Source organism: Castanea sativa, chromosome 5 (genome assembly GCF_040712315.1).
Source record: "Castanea sativa cultivar Marrone di Chiusa Pesio chromosome 5, ASM4071231v1".
Classification (NCBI taxonomy): domain Eukaryota; kingdom Viridiplantae; phylum Streptophyta; class Magnoliopsida; order Fagales; family Fagaceae; genus Castanea; species Castanea sativa.
The window spans coordinates 2431197-2450629 of record NC_134017.1 but is presented as its reverse complement, the minus strand read 5'-3'; the positions used below and the strand labels follow the sequence as shown (position 1 = coordinate 2450629).

Genomic DNA, 19433 nt, shown 5'->3' with positions numbered 1-19433 from the left:
TATACATCAATATTCATTTGAATTTGCTCATTCTAAAATTTACATGTTTACTCTTTTTAGTATAGTTTGTAAAAAACCTATGATATATGTGATTCACATATATCATAATTTACCCATTTACAAAGATAAAAGGAGAAAAAAAAAATTCTAAAGGTATGATTTGATTGGTCCAAGCACCCTTTAGATGCATTTTTTGACCCAAAAAAAAAAAAAAAAATATAGTTTGACAAAATTTATATAATTTTTCTAGATTTCTTAAGGGGATAAATTCTACTATGAGATAAGTATTGTTTATTATTATTTTTTTTTCTTCTAGATTTGTTAAGGTAACAAATCATTAATAAAAACATCTTCAAAGAGTGAAAGTCAAACACCAAACAAAACAAAGCTATAAAACAACACTTACACATTTTCACATCTCCTCGCGTGCTTCTCTCTCTCTCTCTCTCTCTGTACTTTTTTTTTTTTACTCTTTCTTGTTTTCTGCTAATAACAACAAAAACAGAAAAACCTTTTTTTTTTTTTCTTCTTCTTCTTCTTCCTGGGTTTTTGGTTTAGCCCGACAACCTGGTTTTGCTTTTTTTTATTTGAATTCCCTCTCTCTCTTTCTCTCTTAATTTTCTCTCATTTTCTTATGATCCAAACACTACTCTAAGACCCGCAGAATTTTTAGATGGGTGTCTCATTCAAGGTCTCGAAAACTGGCGCGAGGTACCGCCCCAAGCCTCCGGCCAACGACGGCGCCGTTGTCGCCGACGACGAGCCGGAGAGCAACTCCAAGGAGAGCTCAAAGCAACAGGTAACCAAAAAAACAAAAAAGTTATGTGAAGTGAATTGAATTCATTTGATTGGTTACTCTTGATTGGTTCCCGGGAAAACGTGAGGGAAATTGGAGAAGTGGGGAATTGGGAATTCTGGGTATTGGATTTCAGCTGGGTTTTGTGTGAAAAAGCTGAGATTTTTGGTTTTGATGTGTGTACTTGTATGTGTATGTAGAATTAGTTGATTTACGCTCAGCTGAGTGTTCATATATATATATATATATATATATATATTAATGGGGATGGTGGAGACTGAGATTTGGGATATGAATTTGTTGTCTTTTGATTGCTGACATTTTCTTGTGTGAACAGTTGAAGTTTGTGTAATTAATTGGGAGTCTGTTTTGATACTGAGAAAATAAAAAGTATTAGTGATCTCAATTTTGCAGTTCTTAGATCTTTTGGGTTTTTTACTGGAAGTAAAGGCCTTGAATTTCAGCTGAGCTTAGTGCAACTAATTGGGTTTCTTTTTAGTGCTAATTTCCTTAATTGAAGTGAGATTTTCACCTTTTTTTTTTTTTGGGAATTCAAAGCAGATGATGTAAAGACATGAAATTTAAGGATTTTAATTTCTTTCATCAGGTGTCTCAGGAAGCACTAAATCAAGATATATTTTCAGTAAATGGTTAATTTATTTAAATAGGATTTTGCCCAGATGCTAACTTAGTGGTTTGGTGTTTTTTATTTTTTATTTTTTGGTACTGTAAATGGGTAATTTATTTAAATAGTATTTTGCCCAGATGCTAAACTTAGTGGTTTTGGTGGGTTTTTTTTTGGGTACTGTAACTGACAATAGATGGAAAATTTACTCGTATTTTTTGGTTGGGGAGGGGGTGCTATAAAGGCTAAAGCTCCAAATTGATAATCACCTTCCATAAATCTTTTTGTTTTTAAAATATTGTTCATGACCTATCAAGGTGTTTTAGCAGATGCCATGTTAAATTAACTGTTGGAAGCTTCTGAAGCCAAGAGCTTTGTGGCCTGGTCTCCCCAATGAGAACTTGAATTTGAATTCCCCCTCCCTTACTTATTGTAAGCAAAATATATATATAAAGTTGGAACCTTGTGAAAATTGTAGTTTCTTCGTCTTGGCAGTGTGATGTTCCTGTTATGCTACATTTTGTTGCTGAAAATATCTTAAAAAGAAAAAAAAAAGAAAAAAGAAGAAGACATACTTTGCATGTTTTTTGAGCTTGAAAACCCAAAATTTTGAATGGAGCCTACTTGGTTAATACAAACATTCAGCTCTTTTGATTTAAGTTTTCCTTCTTCAGAAATGAGATGCAGAGGAAATTTAAAATTCAAAATCTAAAGTTTCCCTTTCGCTTCCAGCAATTGAAATAGATAATTTGATATATTGTATTATTCAGAGAACATGATTATACTCCCCATATTGCAATCAGCAAAGCTTTTGTTTTTTACTTGATTGCAAGCCCTTTAATCAGTAGAATGAGAAGCCGAATTACATTGATATTTAATTATTTGTACTTTATTTTCTGTCATGATAGTTTGGATTTTCTTATGATATAGGGTGATCTTCTTGGAGGAGGTGAAGGTGTTGTTGGGGTGTCTGCATCATTTATGTTTGCTGAAGGACAACCTCCATCAGCAGGTTAGATACAGTTGTTTTTGTTAGCCATATGCGAGTTATGTTTGGATCTTGACTGTGTTGGTTTTCCCTTGTTTTGATAGAGGATGAAGTTTCCTTCACATTGAACCTCTTCCCAGATGGATATTCTATTGGAAAACCCTTAGAGGTTTGTTGAAATGAACATTAACTGGATGCTACCAATTGAAGAATGTAAATTGAATGCAGAAAGAGACTCCTTGTACAATCTCATGCATAGCATTCTAAGTACATATAATTTATGATTTTTCAGAATGAGACTGCGCATCAGGCTACACTTCAAGATATTCCGAAGCTGTTACATCCATATGATAGGGCGTCTGAAAATCTCTTCTCGGTAAATGTCTAGTTGTTTCCCTGCTTTTCCTTCAATTTTGTTCAGAGATGATTATCTTGATTGTTGTTTGTAAAGGGACTGATGTGCTTTTGAATGGAACATCTTCTGTCCATGACTTCTTTGGTAGACATTTGTCTTGCATGAATATTAGGAATGTGGCATTTTCCCTTTTGTTGGTCTTATTAATGTAAGGGGGTTGATTATTAGTGTTTAATAATCTAGATAACCCTGATGGATTTGCATGTGCAGACCATTTGTCACACATGGTGTATTTTGAGAAAAAAATGGGGTTTCCAAGAATTGCTTCATATAATTTTTTTTTTCCATCGAACTTGTATAATGTTGCAGTATCTTTGCATTGCTCACTATTTTTTACCCTCTGCATCATCACTGTCTAGATTTCCCTATGTCTCTGTTTGCTATACATATCTCCTACTCTAATTAGTTTCTTTCTATTTGTGAATGCATTTAAAGGCCATTGAATCTGGCCTGTTGCCTGGAGATATTCTAGATGATATACACTGCAAGTTTGTTGACGGGACACTTGTGTGTGAGGTGAGTCATTTAACTACTGAAATTTACTTTTATCACACCTGCATCATAAACTTTTTGGCTTGTCAAAATAAATGATAATTAAATAGAAAACTTAAACAAATTGTATGAATACTAATCTCCATGTGTGCATGTAAAAGTAAACATGCATGTCAATGTGTATGAACCAAGAAATTGTTGAAGCCAGCTAAGATTATTTTTTATAATACTTGTACATTATTCTTAACAACAGTTGAGCATGGCAGTATTAGTAGCGAATCCTGTTGTTTTTAGGTGGTCCATTCATGTACTTCCCATACCATTTGACCAGCAGTGACGTTTCTCATTACTGTTACTGTAAAATTCCTTCCAGCGTTACCTGACCGCACTACTCTGCTTGCACTGTTTTAACTATCATTATTTTGGTCACTTTGAGTTTGCCTATCATGAGAAGACTACTGCCTCCATTTTTATTCCTGCCTAGTGTTTTACAGACAAATCTCTTTGGTATGCCTCAGAGAGAAAGAGAGGATCCAACTTGGATACATATTTAAGGATTCTATCTATGATTAGGTTTAACTTTGTAAAAGTTTCAATCTGGGGTAGAGAAGCCAGGCAACTGTTTATATACATTTGATTTCTACTGTTGTAGCTATTTGAAGTTTGTTCTATTAACATATCTTGGAATTCAGGTTATGATTGGTACCATTAATATTGAGGATTTTTAAAATTGCCACTGCTGAATTTTTCGCAGGTGCGGGATTTTCGGAAATGTGCTGTTGACCAAGGGTCTGGTGATCCATCAACTAATGGATCCCCCGTTGTTAATAAAGTACGCCTTAAGATGTCATTGGAGAATGTAATAAAGGATATTCCATTGATATCCGATAATTCTTGGACTTATGGCGATCTGATGGTAAGTACAATCACTTCCTCTGAACCTTGGCCATTAAATTTCTATCATATAATTGGGGTATTGGAGTCACATATTTATGTTCACATGATTGCAGGAGGTAGAGTCCCGTATATTGAAAGCCTTGCAACCGCGGCTTCTTTTAGATCCTACTCCTAAGTTGGATAGGCTTTGTAATAACCCAGTCCCCACAAAGGTAAGCCTTTTCAGATCGAGTTCTTGTTCCCTGGCTGGAGATGATTGGTTGTCTTTAACTATTTAAAACTTCATTTGCAGCTTGATTTGGCCGTGTCCAGTGTCCGGAGAAAGAGAATGAGGCAGATGGCTGAAGCTACTCTCTTACCTTGTAATAAGACAAATGGGAAGAAAGTTTGCGTAGATAGAGTACCAGAAAGCTCTAACGGTAGGGTTGGAGATTCAGGAATCATCTCAGGCAATGCAATGCCTCAGCATATACATGAGAATCTAGCTGCACAAAATCTTAACCCAACAAACATGGTAGCCCTAAGACCCAGGAGCTTTGTACCAGATGCCTCTGTTCCAGCCCTACCTCTGGCTTCTCATCAACAGAGGTATCAGATGGGGATTGGGACCCCCAGAGGTATGCAGGATCCTGGTTCAGGGCCTGTTATCAATTCATCAGGGGCTTCCCCTGCTGGGCAGGACATGATGTCATATGCTGACAATGTGAATTCAAGTGTCTCTGTTTTTGGAAAGAGGGAGAATCAAGATGCGCAAATGTCACCCTTGCCCAACTTTAACAAAAAAGGAAGGCCTACACCAGTGGGTCTTGATGGAATGCAGCAGCAGCAAATAGGGCCCCATATAGATGGCCTCACTGGTTCTGATATAAACTGGAAGAATTCATTGTTACAGCCACAAGTAATGGCAAGAGGAATTTCGTATGCAAATGTGCCTATTCAAAAGTTTACACATCAGGCGTTTGAAGGGACTCTGAATCAGGATGCTGGAACACCGCCATTTGCTGCAGGACAGAGGGGCATGCGACATGGTGCTAAGGAAGAACCGTTCGAGATTGATAAATTTGATGGGTCAGAGCTCAACCGCAATAAAAATGATATGCTGATGGTGGAAACAGAAACAAGCCATCTGGAATCACAGCAATCACAGCAGAGATTACAGTATGCAATGATGAGATCTAATTTCCCTCAAGCGGCTTGGAATGGTCTGGGTTCGCATGTAGAGAAAGATGCAAGAAGGGAGGACCAGCTCCAGAAAAGGAAATCAGTGCAAAGTCCTCGGATTTCTGCTGGAGCTTTGGCTCAATCTCCATTATCATCAAAATCAGGGGAGTTTTCTAGTGGTTCACTTGGACCTTATTATGGGGCAGTTTCGACAACTGTTGCACTTGGAGCAACACAAAAGGAGAAGTCAGCAAACACCTCAGCTCCTACTGTTGGTGGGAACCCATCTATTACTTCCAGTGCTAATGATTCCATACAACGGCAACACCAAGCTCAAGCTGCCGCGAAACGGAGATCAAATTCCCTCCCCAAGACCCCAGCAATGAGTGGAGTTGCATCCCCAGCTAGCGTTAGTAATATGAGTGTGACATTAAACGCAAACAGTCCTTCAGTTGGAACACCACCTTTGGCTGATCAGAACATGCTGGAAAGGTTCTCAAAGATAGATATGGTGACAATGAGGTATTCTGTTCATCAACCTGTAATCACCTAAAATTTTATGTGCTGCTTTGTTTTGTTTATGTTGTTGTTTTTCTATTCATTGCTCCAACCTATCAATTGAACATATTAATGCTCTTTATTTTGTTTTTCTTTTGACTTGACCCTAAAATAGCACATTAAGGATTACATAAAAAGGATTTTTGGATCAGGTGTGTGTTTGGATATCGCTTATTTTGCTAAAAACTGAAAATTTATTGCTGAAGACTATTAAATTTTTTTTTTCTTCTGGTTACTGTTCAGAACTGTTCATTTGCCTTAATGCACTGTTCATGTCCCATGATCAGTGCAAGAGGCGCTGGTAAAAAAAAAAAAAAAAAAAGCCAAAAACGCTAGGCGCGTGAACTTGGAACACAATCCAAACGGAGCCCAGGTCTCTCCAATACCCCCTGCCCTGGGGACTTTTTTACTGAGATTTTTGAGAGAAAAATTGTTCACTGCTTGCTTCCTCGTCTCTTTTTATTTTTTAATTAAAATTTTTTGGATTGCACCCTGCATGTTTTATTATGTGGAAGTTTCAGGATGTATAAACTTTTGACATCCTATTGTTTTTTCACATACATTTAGTAAGTGGTAGTTTTTTTAAGTTCATTCTGCCAATGATGTCTAGCTCACATCACACTTCCTCCTCATATAAGAATGGATGGATGGTGAGGTCCTGGGTTTAGAGCCCACTGGTTGTGTAACTTACAGAGCAAAAAAAAAAAAAAACTCTATCTTGTTCTTATGCTTGTTCTATGGATTACTGTTTCAGGCATCAACTCAATCGCAAAAAGAGTAAGGTCGATGATCAAAACCCCATCAGGAAGCCAAATGCATATCCCACTCAACGTTTGGCAGAGTTTCTCTCTGATATTTCCACTAATGAGGATTCCGAAGATGATGCAGATGCAAGGTCATTGTCTAAGTCACTAGCAGGTGGCAGCATGAATATCTGCAAAATAAGAATAATAAAAATTCTGGAGCCAGGTTTGTTGTACTATTGGTTGCAAGTTATTTAATCTTTACTTATGTCTTGATGTTTTGCACCTTATCCTCATGTTCCATTTTGCTTCTGCAGATAATACTGCTTCACATAGGGTAAGAGCTAGGATGATCATGTCAGAGAAGCCATGTGGTACTGTAGCAATGCATTATGGAGAAATAGAAGATGGTGATTATTTGGCTGTGGAGGATCACCTTCCTACATTGCCCAATACAGTGAGTTCTGCACAATTTCTATTTTTGCTGTCTAAGAAGGATCTGCCTATTGAATTGGTCATAGTGGCCATTTTCAGTCGGTCATCAACACAAATGATTCTTCAATATTTGGTCCTTTCTTTTTTACCCTTTTGAATACCTTTAACTTTCCCCTAGTCTTCTTTGATACCCTTTTGGTGGTCCTCCAAATCAGCCTACCAATACTTCTCCTGCAAATTTTCTTCCATTATAGTTCTGACTGAATCTTTTCTTTTTCATCCATTGATCAATGCATTTTCATCTCCACCGCACTTGTTTTGATATCGAAGCTGTCCTTTAATTGCCTGTGTTCTGTCTTCTAAAGCATTTTTGCAGTGATGATGTTATCCAATCCTAAAGGAAATTCATTGATACGTTGCATCGGTTATTTAGAAAAGTTTATCTCATCTGGTTATATTCCCAGCATCCATTAGCTGGTGATAGGAGATGGCTTATTGATTGACTGGGCAGTCAATGGCTTGATATGGATTGATAGGCTAAAAAGTTTTTCAGCAGTGTCAGTTTTATGTTTTCCTGATATTTAGGCTCTCTTTTATTTTCCCCCTTATCCCCCTGCAAGTATGTGTCTTCTGTCGTTCTGATTTAGATATCTAATTCTTGTTACAGCATTTGGCCGATTTGCTTGCAGAGCAGCTTTGTTCACTGGTATGTTATAAGATATGGTGTTGAAGCTCAGAAAAAAAAGAAGAAGACAAATTACTGTGTTTTGTTTTCCTCTTCTTTTTATCTAATGTGCATAATGGTACCTGCTCATGCAGATGAGACATGAAGGGTATCCTGTGGATGATCAAATCCGAACAAAACCAATCCGAATGAATCTTGCCTCAGGCAGCCAATCAAATGCTGCTGGAGTCCTGCACAATTCAGTAGCTGAGATGCAGCAATACCCAGAAGCAGTTTCTGGTCAACCATCAAATGAAGTTGCAAAGCCAACTAACAGTGGTAATGCCTCTCTAAACTCATCCCAGAATCCTTTAGCAAATGCAAGGATGCTGCCCCCAGGAAACCCCCAGGCCTTACAGATGTCTCAAGGACTCTTGTCTGGGGTTTCAATGCCCCAGCGGTCACAACAGCTGGACCCACAATCATCACTTCATCGTCATCATCAGCAGCAGCAGCAACAGCAGCAGCAGCAACAGCAGCAACAACAACTACAACAACAGCAACAACAACAACAACAACAACAGCAACAACAACAACTGCAACAACAACAACAACTGCAACAACAACAACAACAACAACAGCAACAACAGCAACTACAACTACAACAGCAGCAGCAGCAGCAGCAGCAGCAGCAACAGCAACAGCAACAGCAACAACAACAGCAGCAGCAGCAGCAGCAGCAACAACAACAACAACAAAGCCAACATCCTATGATTCAACAGCAGCATCCCCAGTTCCAGAGGTCACCTATGATGCTTGGACAAACTACACTTTCACACTTCGGGCAGAATCCCAGCATACAGTTGGGCAATCACATGGTCAGCAAGGCTTCCCAACTTCAGGCGTTACAGCAGCAACATCAACAGCAACAGCAGCAACAACAACAGCAGCCACAAGTGCAAAGGAAAATGATGATGGGACTTGGAACAGCTGTGGGTGTGGGAAACATGGGCAATAACATGGTTGGTCTTGGGGGCCTTGGCAATGCCATGGGCATGGGAACTGCTAGGGGAATAGGAACTGGAATGTCGGCACCAATGGCACCTATTTCTAGTATAGGGAATGTTGGCCAGAAACCAATGAATCTTAGCCAGGCTTCAAATATTACCAGCGCAATAAGCCAGCAACTTCGATCTGGATTGCATCCACAACATGCTGCTCTCGTGGCAAGAATGGCACAGCAGAATCGAGCAAACATTTTAGGGGGCCCTCAGCCAAGCCTAGCTGGGATTTCAGCAGCCAGACAGATACATCCAGGCTCTTCTGGTCTTTCAATGCTTGGTCAGACCTTAAACCGGACTAACATCAGTTCAATGCAACGGGCAGCCATGGGGCATATGGGTCCGCCGAAGTTGATGTCGGGGATACCAGGGATGGGTATGTACATGAACCAACAGCAACAACAACAGCAGCAACCACAATTACAGCAGCAACAGTTACAACAGCAACAGCAGCAGCAGTTGCAGCAGCAGCAATTGCAGCAGCAGCAATTGCAACAGCAGCAGCAACAGCAATTTCAGCAGCAGTTGCAGCAGCAACAGCTACAGCAGCAGCAAGAAACCACCTCACCACTCCAGGCTGTGGTCTCACCTTCACAGGTGGGCTCACCATCGACCATGGTAATACCACAACTGAACCAACAAATGCAACAACAGCAAGCTAGTCCTCAGCAAATGAGTCAACGAACACCAATGAGCCCTCAACTGAGCTCTGGGGCAATCCATGCCATGAGTGCTGGTAATCCAGATGCCTGTCCAGCTAGTCCACAGTTGAGCTCTCAGACCCTCGGTTCAGTTAGTAGTATTGCCCACTCTCCTATGGACCTACAAGGTGTGAATAAGGGCAATTCTGTAAGTAACGCATAGTGAAGCACAAAAGTCTCAGGGTCTGCTTCAAGTGCTGGTTCAAAGCCTTTCTTGGGAAGGTCATTTTTAGTTCTTGATTTTAGTCAGAAAAACTAGTACCTAGAAAGTAATAAATCTGATTTCAAAATGCCCCATGCTTTACTAAGTGTATAAACTAGCTTGTAGGCGTTGCAATGCAAGGGGTTCATTTATGTGAATGTTATATTATGTGACATTTGAAATATTTGTAGTATAATTTTATATTAAAAGAAGTCATGAATTAGAATGACCAAACTTGATTATTTAGATGTTTTAGTTGCGTGTATACATTTTAAGGAAAGACATAATTCTTACAGAGATGAAGGAACACCTGGGCATATGGCCTGGGATAGGGTCTTAATCTTAAAGCTTAGTTGAGTCGAATTGATGGTATTGTAACCTGTTAGTTTAGTGATTGATGCCATTTTAATTGCGACTCACTCACATTGTCAATTGGGCTATCTCATACTTAAAGCATCTTAATGAATCAGAACATAATCAACACCTAGAATGAAAGCCAGTTTCTTTTCTTTCATTTTATTTTTGGTTGGATTTTAAGTTGTAATAACGTATAGTATAACGCTGTGTATAATATTTTACTGACAAATTAAGATAAATTAAAATAGATTGCATGTCATTCTAAAAAAAAAAAAAAGATTGCATGATGCAAGCCTGGGTAAAATGTACAAGCGGTAGACGAAAAGAACCCAAAAACCATCCAAAAGGTTAGAATTACTAGTTTCAAAGAAAAAAAAAACATGCGGCTTTTCTCCATAATGTGTATCAGCTTTAAATTGAATCGAACAATTTAGACATGTAAAAATACAAAAATTCTAAGGATTTATTTCCAGCGACACTGTTTCTTGATCCACAGGCATAAAGTGCAATGATTATTGCACTTTTTGGAATTATTTATATGTCTTATTGTACTATTCAACTAGTTTTTAACTTTTTTTTTTTCCTTACACTTCCAGCAAAAAGTTTTCAATTTCAATTAAATAAACTGTTCTCAAATCAAACTTAAGAGTCAAATGAGATAACGCAGTAGAAGGGTCCTAAAAGACAGATTTAGAAAAGAAATGTGGGATGTATGCCCTTACCCACCTTCTTTTGCCATGGCTTCAGTTTTCTAAGCCATGAGACTTGACATCATCACGGCAACATAAAAAGCACATTCCATCAACTGGGTCATTGGCGCAACAGTCAAGATCGCAGGTGGGCAAGTGGAACTTTGCATTTTCTACTTGGTTTATTTTTGCGATCACCTCCACTATAGAAAATACCGAGTACTATAAGTATAATCTATAAACCCCTTTATAAATCATACATGGTCTATTACAATTCTCATAGCATAGGAAATGAGCCCTTTTGGAATTTTTATACAATTTGATGCAAGAAATTATAGCAGGATGATGAAATTCATTTTTAAATTTCAAGAAACTAAATCATTTAAAAAAAAAAAAATTCAATTCACTTCATTTGTCAAATTAGTCCCTAAATTTTAATTTTTGTCAATTGAGTTCCTCATTTTATAAAAATTAATGCGTAAATTAGTTTTTAATAGACAATATCGTTTAAACATTCTTTATTATTAAAAAATTAAATGAAAAACCTTCATGAAATTGTCATTTGATAGATCTTATTGTTTGATGAATACAGTAAAAAAAAAAAAATTACATTACCCTCCCTTGAGATTTTTGAAAATAGTACTTCCCTAAATGTTTGTACAAATGACATCTTCCTCTTGAGGTTTGTATGAATAGAACAATAGTACTTCCCTTGAAGTATGTATGTTTTAAAAATTTTAATATTTTATTTGTATAAACTTAATTGTTGCTTTTATTCAAAGTGTTGGAGCATTTTAATATTAAATAATTAAAATGAATAAATGCACAAAGTATGTATGTATTAATTAAAATCTCTTTTAAAAAATTTAATATTTCATTAGTAGAAACTTAATTGTTGCTTTTATTCAAACTTTAATGGGGATTCAAAACTTTTGAGGGTTGTGTTAACGATAAACCTCAAAGGAGGGTTATGTAATTTATAAAAAAATTATTTGCATAGCTTCATATATATGCTAATAAATTTGGATGAAAGACCCAAATTGACTTCTTTTAACAAAGTGAAGACTTAATTGAAAAAAAAAAAAAACTAAATTTTAAAGACTCATTTAACAACTGAAGTAAAAATGGGTCTAAATTGAATTTTAACTAACAATATAGGAAGGAAAAAGAAACCTCTCTAATATTTATTACAAAGATGAAGCGAAGTAGTAATTTTATAAGGTGAAAATATACTAACGTATTTTCTCGTTATTGGGTATCTTTGCCACCACCATGGTTGAACAAATGAGAAGAATAGCCGCAAAGAGAAAACCTAAGAATATAGAAGTTTTAGAATTCATTTTATTTTGAGTTAAAATGCTTCTCACAAATCTTACTACAAAGATTTGAGAAAGAATTTGCCTTTCCATGACCACTATTTATTTAGTTGGAAGAATAGTAGAAGTAAAAAGATAAAATGTGGATAAAAGTTTGTAACAAAAAAATTGGTAAAAAATTTCACACCCAACTGGTAAAGAGTGATATTAGTGGAAGATTTAGTTAAGAACCAATAAAAACTTGATAGCTTATTGTTTTGAAAATTTATTTTTGTGTACGTAGCATTGCTCTAAAATAATGTTAGTGGCCAATGACAATTGTAGAGGATATGCCTAGCATGCATGGTTGAAGCGTGGCAGCAGTGTTTTGTTAGGATTCAGACATGCCATTAGGCCCGTTACATGCAGAATTAAAGGTTCGAGCCTATCCATTTTCTTTTGGGATTGCGGGGGACTTTGGGGCAGTTTCATTGAAGGCCCAAGGGTGGACCAGTTTGATGCATTTAGGAAGCCCATAGAAATGGGAAGGCCACAATGTAACCCTTGTTGTAGTACTAGAGACATTTTTGTTGTAGTTTAAATAGCTTGGGTTGAATCTATAAGCCCCATTCAATAGGTTCAATAGCTTGTGGAAAAATTTATATATATTTTTAGTGAAAAAAACCTATTTATTTTCTATTTTGACTTGACCAATTTTCAAAACATTAACATCTAATTATTTATTGTAAATTCTATTTCATTAAAATATCAAATTTTCTTACTTAAATTTTTTTTTTCTATCTCTTCATACACTATAACTATCATTCACTTTCTCTATTTATTCTTGAGAAACGCAAAGAAAGAATAAAAGATTGAAATGCACAACTACAAGTGGTTGTATATATTTGCACAAATATGGTAGCAAAATGGAAGTATAAAGCTAATGCGAGTGATTTTTGGGGTTTGTTAGGCAAAATTTAGCTCTTAGGCCATTTTACTATAGTTGATGCAAGTGCTCTAACACTACGAATTCAAATTTCCTATCCTATTTTTTGTGTTCCATCAATCATAACTTATCATATATTCAATTAACTTCCTTATAAAATAACCAAAGTTAAAAAAAAAAAAAAACACTTAATATAAAGAGATACTATAATTGGTGAAACATAAAGTGAAATTCAAAAAATAATATTACAGAGCATATGTTTTTCTAATACCGCCCACTAAGGTAATTAGGTTGGCGTCTCTACTACACAAGCTATGAACCCTTTTCAGCGAACGATTACTAATGGGCCGTTGGGATGTATTAGAGGTTTGGAATGGGCTGCCAGGTGGGTTTGTTGCAATCACAACAGGTACTCCGTTGTTGAGCCATGGGCTGCCATTGTGTGTGGTTTATTTATTTTAATTGCATAGGTCTTGATTGGGATCATTATCTTAGCCCTAAAACTGAAACTTGATGACAAATTTGAGACCACACAATACTATAATGAACTAAGCCGTTCATAAACATTTCGAGCTTGGCTCAATTAAAAACTCGTTCATGTTTATTTGTTTATAAATAAATCAAATTTGAGTCTTAAGGTCTGTTTAGTAAATAAACAGAGTCCAAGCAAAAAATATTGTTCATGAATGGACTTGTGAACGATAAGACTCAATAAAAAACAAATCAAGCTTAGGTTGGCTTATGTGCTTTGTAATGATTTCGACATGGGCTTGAACAATTAATCCATATCTTTCCAAGCCTTAAATTAATTGAGTATTAGGACCACTCATCTAAACTAAATAGGCTTGGCATTATACTTAGTATGAGCTTGATAATGTACTTGTATTGGATCTCGATCTCAAGAGCTTGATATTGAGCTCGAGCTTGGCTTGACTAATGAATTAAGCCAAGCCAAGTTGAGCTCAAGCTCAAACACTGTTTGTAGGCTTGGTTCAAGCTTAAGCCAAGCTTGATTGTTTTTATTTGTTGTCGAGCCGAGCTTGAACATTCAATACTCGGCAAAGTTCGACTTGTTGACAGCCCTACTGATAGTTGTATGGTGGCTGTGTACAGTTAGTTTAGGTCACTTAGGCCATTTTAAGTTAAAAAATGTAAAAAAGATCCTAACAATTTTATTATATAAGTTTTACAAATTCACATATGATCAGTGGGTTTTAAAATGTACAATAATATGTACATGAAAAGCTTCTTCCACCTCTTCCAAACTTGGCTCATTCTCAAACAGCCTTAAAAGCTCTATGCCTAAAGTGAATTCAGCATTGACACTGTCAAATTCTCACACCACCACACTACCAATCCACCATGATTAGCCATTACCACTTACAAGAGTTTAAGGGGAAAAAAAAATGTAACCCCCCCCCCCCCCCCCCCATTTTAAAAATGTTTTTTTCAATCAATAACTTCGAGACGCATACCCTTATGCCCAGGCTTATGGAATAATTTCTCCAGGTATGAGCTTGAGGTTTTTTTATTTTATTTTATTTTTTTAAATTCTATAAAACTTTACAGAAATCTACGAATAGGAAAAATGGAAAATAGAAAATAATGATCCTTAAACTCACAATTAAGAGTAGGATAATACAATGGGGTTGTGCTCTAAACCTTTATCTCTAACATGGACCAAAAGGTTCTACATATATAACAACCACACTTATTTATAAAACAGAAATAGATATGGCAGAAGATAGTATTCATGGTACCATTTCACTATCTACATGCCAACTTGATCATTGAAGAAATCTCAACATATTCCACACCTATTCATGGTTGATAATTTGAATAATTTTTCTTTAGGACAATGTTTTAATGCTTCAATATTTTATTAGAGCATTGAATGGAACTTTTCATGTTGTGTCCTCACATGGCTTCTAGTAATATCTTTCACACTAGGACAGCCAGACAGTGCCATGGTGAGCTCAAGCTCATCCTTCAGCATTTGGATGACTTTTCTCACCCCATATTCCCCCTTCGCTGCCAACCCATAGATAGCAGGCCTTCCAATCTGCAATAAAATATATAGATTACAATAGGGTTTAGAAAGCTATGACTATGAATAGTAAAATTCTCAGAGATTCTTATATATCAGAATCCACTTTGAGATAGAGAGAAGAAAAAATTGAGTGTTGATTGCAAGTGTGAGTGTTGAGGCTTAAAACTGCCTAGTCATGTCACTCCCACAACTATATCCACTACTCTCAAAATGTTCAATGATCTAGGAATTTATCCTGAGCAACTTACAAGTTTTTTATTTTCACATGCAAGTTAGACAGAAATTAGTTGAGGTGCCACTCAGATCAAACAATAAGTTGAAAAAAAAAACTGGCAGTCTAGCAGCCGAGTATGATAGAGCTGCATGGCATTAGTTGGTTTCACAGACATCTATTGACACTTGAAACTCACATAACAGCAATTACACAAATGCATGACTGAAAATTACTACTTGTTTGCTTTAAATAGCAACTACACGACTGACATTTCATGTGAATAAATAGTGCAAGAGAAGATTCATAAGTTAGTTTGGGGTGGAGAGCTTACAAGGACGGCTTGTGCGCCAAGGGCTAATGCCTTGAAGACATCTGTTCCTCGCCGCACTCCTCCATCAAGGAACACAGGAACTTTCCCTCCAACAGCATGAACCACCTGCAACCACAAGGTACCTAAGTATTCACAATTTCTGTCCTCCTTAGCATGCCAAAGAGCATACTAGTTCACTCAAGTCCAAACAGAAAATTCCTCAGCAGGAATGAATGAGCACGTACATTTCCTGTATTAAAATGATAAAAATTCCTACAGATTGTTATGTTAAGGATGCCTAGCTACCGCATTACCACCTACAAAGTTTCCCTAACCCCTAATACTTTTAACTTCTAACAATAAAATGGGCACAGAGATGCAATGTATCTACTGGTAAAACCTAGTATCTGTGTTTACACCTACGCGCTTAATGAGTAAAAAAGTCTTATACTAAGCAGTAGAAATAAAGCTTTACCTCTTCCAGAACAGTAATAGTGGCAGGAGTATAATCAAGCTGGCGAGCTCCATGATTTGAGACAACAATCCCAGCAACACCTACTTCTACAGCCTTTATTGCTGCCAATAGTAGTATTATCAAATGTTAAGGATATCTGAATGTTGCACAGAAAGTAAAGCACTACCACAACATTCAAGGATCTGAGTAAATTATCAAGATTATGTAAAGACACAGAATTTAAAGTGATTTACAGTGAAATGTTTGGCAGAGTGGACAGAGGAGGTAATAATCAGAAATAAAAATCACATAATCAGGATGATTGACAGGGATCCTCTACTAGAAAGTTTGAAGGTCAAAAGGATGACTAACTGACATTTGCAAAAATGATGAGATGCAAATACCATAAAATGGAGGCCCTACCGTCTTCACGAGTGAGTACCCCCTTGATCAGAATTGGCAACTTTGTTATAGATCTTAACCATCCTATGTCCTGCGTATGTTGTAATGCACTAGTTAAACTCATAAGAATGTAAGAAACCATGGCCCTTGCGCACCCCCTCATTGAGAAAAGGCACTTCCAATGGTATCTTGAAGCCACAACCTCAGCATAAAGTTATAAAAGCACCAACTAAACTACGTAATGCTAAAATCAGTTCTATTATTATTATTATTATTATAACTAGTTTTGAAAATTTCGGTTCTAGGAAATCAACTTCTTTCCTAGTTCCCAAAATTTTATCAACAGCATATTACAAGGTAATCAGAATAATTAACTGGTTTATACCCTCCAACACAAAGAATCATCAAAGGTCCTTTTGGCAAAAGCTTCTAATTTTGAACCATCATCCTGCAGAAAAGTAGATTCATTGAGTAACTGGAAATTTTTTTTTTAATTAAATATTGAACTTCAGTTAACATGTATCCATTCATGTAAATTCCATGCATCTGGCACACTTAAATGTGAAAATTAGGAGTTGAACAATTCCACTCACATTGTCAACTTTAGTTGATGAGAGGCCTTCAAAATTCTTTATCTGCAGTAAAATCATTCTGCAGAACTTATTGCAGTCATATTTCAAATCAGATTTAAGATAAAGCTTATTGTGTTGGTATGAAAGGAAAATAAATACCATTACATGTAGAAATATATACCCAACTGTGAAGAAAATAAAATGATTAGTGTTGGAAAAAAAAAGAAAAAAAGATATCTACTTGCTCTTTATGTCTGCTTCCCTTCGACCAAGCCTGGGAACATCAACTGTCAGGACAATAGCCTTGTATCCATTTCTTTCAGCTCTCTGAACTAGCTGAGCTGATACATCTCGGCTCTTGTATACCTATTCCCAGACGAATATCAGATTAGAGTGTGAGTTGCTAACAATTTGATCACCAAAACAAAGACAAAACAGCAACCAAAAGGATAAATTTATTGAATGAGCTTTTAAACGCCAAAGAAGGATGAATACATATAATTGAAAAAACCGAACAGCATTGCAGCTGGAAGCAACCTCCTCGATAGTGCAGGAAGACATGGAGGACAAAACCTGCAATGAAAAATTAACTTACAATTCATGCACCTCAGCAAGAAAATTAGCTCCATATTTGTCAAATCAATACCATTATAGTATTAGACACAGCTGCTGCTCTGGCTGTGGCAATCTCTCCTGGAATAATCACAATGAGTAAGTAAATTAGAATCCAAACAAATGTCAACTGAGAGTGAGAGCCCTTCCAAGAAGATTTGGACCTTCTGGATGTGCCAACTTGTGCAGACCAGATGGAGCGATCATAATTGGCGCTGAGATGTTGTAACCCAATACAGTAGTTGAAAAGTCTATTCTGCTTACATCTACAAGCATTCTAGGCCGGAATCTGAGAAGCAATAGAAATTGATCAGGAAATCATTGTAACTAGTTTGCAACAAAAATCGCCAACAGAATTAGCCGCAGCATACGTAATTCTACGAAATGCTTCCACATTCTCTTTTAATGTGTATTGATCCTCAGCTCCTCCAGTATAATAGTCATAATGCATTTTCGGAAGAGCTTGCCTTGCCAACTCTTGAAACTCGTTCACATTAACAGGTTCACCCTCCATTACCCTGGAAACATGAGAATTAACGATGTATTACTGCTACTTTCCAGTGATCTAGTACTAGATGCAGTCTCAAGTGACTACTCCATTTAAAGACATTGATTATGATAGTTTCCATAATAGCAATAATTTCCTAAAATAGGTGATGCTCCTTGTTTTGTGACAAAAAAGTTTTGCTTGACCTTGTTTATATTATAATATATCCGCAGAAGCGCACACCAGCTTGAGGCAAAGTTTGGTTTCCTAGCAACTCTAAATTTCTTGCCCAAAATAATGCTACATTGATGAACTATGATCAAAGCCATTGACAAATTATATATTGGCCATTTCTCACCACTAAATTTTAAACAAGTCAATTTCTAGATCACTGACCAATTAAGCAAAATAATATTTTAAATATCTACATAGGCACATTCATATGGGTTGGTAAGATATCCCAAAAACATTAAAATCTTTTTTTCTTCTCTATGTTGAGTTCATGGCATACAAAGTAGTGAAGAGCTAAAAGATTCATCATGGCACTTACATAACTAGCATCAAACCAGCTAAATGCCTAAAAGTGCATCAAAGCCATTAAAACCAATAAAAAGCATGATGATCCATAAAGTAACATTCATTGCAACTCAAACAATTATCAAGGATTTTTTTTTGGGGGGGGGGGGGGGCTAATGAGGATGGATCCAAAGCTCTTCAAGCACCTGATTATTTCCCCAAATGTGTGCAATCTCTAGTCTAACTCACTATGTAATTCTATGTAATTACAGAGAGAAATTCCTTGGAGAGTGACTCCAAAATACTAGCTAAAGGCTTTGAATCCAAGACCTCATAAATCTCATGAGGTCTTAGAGATCACTAGGCCAACCCTTGGATTTATGGTCAAGGAAGTTGATAATGATCAAAGTTAAGCAGCACATACCTATAAGAAACGTGAAACTCTTAAAGATTTAATACAATCTTAACAGCCAATGAAGGTTTCAGGCAATGACATTGACTAAAGTTAATGTAGGAGAAATGTGTGTAGTTGTAGTTCAAAATAATGTGTGGCTACTTTTAAATTAAATATAAATCTAAAACGAGTTAAATATGTTGGTGGGCTAGTGTGCTTTCTATTTTTTGATCCCACACAAGACAGCTTGTATTAAAGTACAATGCCTTATCTGGCCTGTATATTTTCAAAACAAGAGCTTTGTAGTGGCCAGTACATTTTCATTCACGTGGCATGATTGCATAGAGCAACCATATTAGTATATATAAAAGATTCCATCTATTTTACACAAAAAAAC

At 36.5% G+C, this 19433-nt stretch overlaps 2 protein-coding genes across 4 annotated transcripts; one reads left to right on the top strand and one right to left on the bottom strand.

The window, feature by feature from the left end:
* Positions 1–426: 426 nt before the first annotated feature.
* LOC142636090 (protein PHYTOCHROME-DEPENDENT LATE-FLOWERING) lies at positions 427–9993 on the top strand. The gene is made up of 12 exons (XM_075810166.1): positions 427–799; positions 2352–2433; positions 2514–2578; positions 2702–2785; positions 3260–3340; positions 4071–4232; positions 4327–4425; positions 4506–5896; positions 6687–6901; positions 6993–7132; positions 7778–7816; positions 7930–9993. Exons 1-12 carry the CDS (start codon positions 674–676, stop codon positions 9697–9699), a joined length of 4254 nt encoding a protein of 1417 aa, XP_075666281.1. The 5' UTR covers positions 427–673; the 3' UTR covers positions 9700–9993.
* A 4628-nt stretch (positions 9994–14621) lies between these two features.
* On the bottom strand, positions 14622–19204 carry LOC142636048 (peroxisomal (S)-2-hydroxyacid oxidase GLO4-like). 3 transcript variants are annotated; one of them, XM_075810114.1, is made up of 12 exons: positions 19067–19204; positions 18011–18157; positions 17804–17928; positions 17674–17720; positions 17523–17600; positions 17269–17393; positions 17049–17106; positions 16841–16903; positions 16477–16546; positions 16075–16175; positions 15621–15725; positions 14622–15087 (listed from the first exon to the last, which is right to left on the bottom strand). In XM_075810114.1, exons 2-12 carry the CDS (start codon positions 18151–18153, stop codon positions 14908–14910), a joined length of 1095 nt encoding a protein of 364 aa, XP_075666229.1. In that variant the 5' UTR covers positions 18154–18157; positions 19067–19204; the 3' UTR covers positions 14622–14907. The 3 variants fall into 3 exon arrangements, with proteins under 3 accessions (XP_075666229.1, XP_075666230.1, XP_075666228.1); XM_075810115.1 differs by having other exon boundaries at positions 18849–19068; XM_075810113.1 differs by lacking the exon at positions 19067–19204 and adding an exon at positions 18677–18802.
* Between the last annotated feature and the right edge of the window lie 229 nt (positions 19205–19433).

Excerpts from the sequence above, each read along its gene's own strand:
- LOC142636090 (XM_075810166.1), top strand. The coding sequence starts at position 674 with ATGGGTGTCTCATTCAAGGTCTCGAAAACTGGCGCGAGGTACCGCCCC. Across the intron at positions 2,579-2,701 it reads CTATTGGAAAACCCTTAGAG|AATGAGACTGCGCATCAGGC; the intron begins GTTTGTTGAAAT and ends ATGATTTTTCAG. Across the intron at positions 7,133-7,777 it reads TTCCTACATTGCCCAATACA|CATTTGGCCGATTTGCTTGC; the intron begins GTGAGTTCTGCA and ends TTCTTGTTACAG.
- LOC142636048 (XM_075810113.1), bottom strand. Across the intron at positions 17,601-17,673 it reads CTGTGTCTAATACTATAATG|GTTTTGTCCTCCATGTCTTC; the intron begins GTATTGATTTGA and ends TTTTCATTGCAG. Across the intron at positions 15,088-15,620 it reads TTGGCGCACAAGCCGTCCTT|ATTGGAAGGCCTGCTATCTA; the intron begins GTAAGCTCTCCA and ends ATTTTATTGCAG.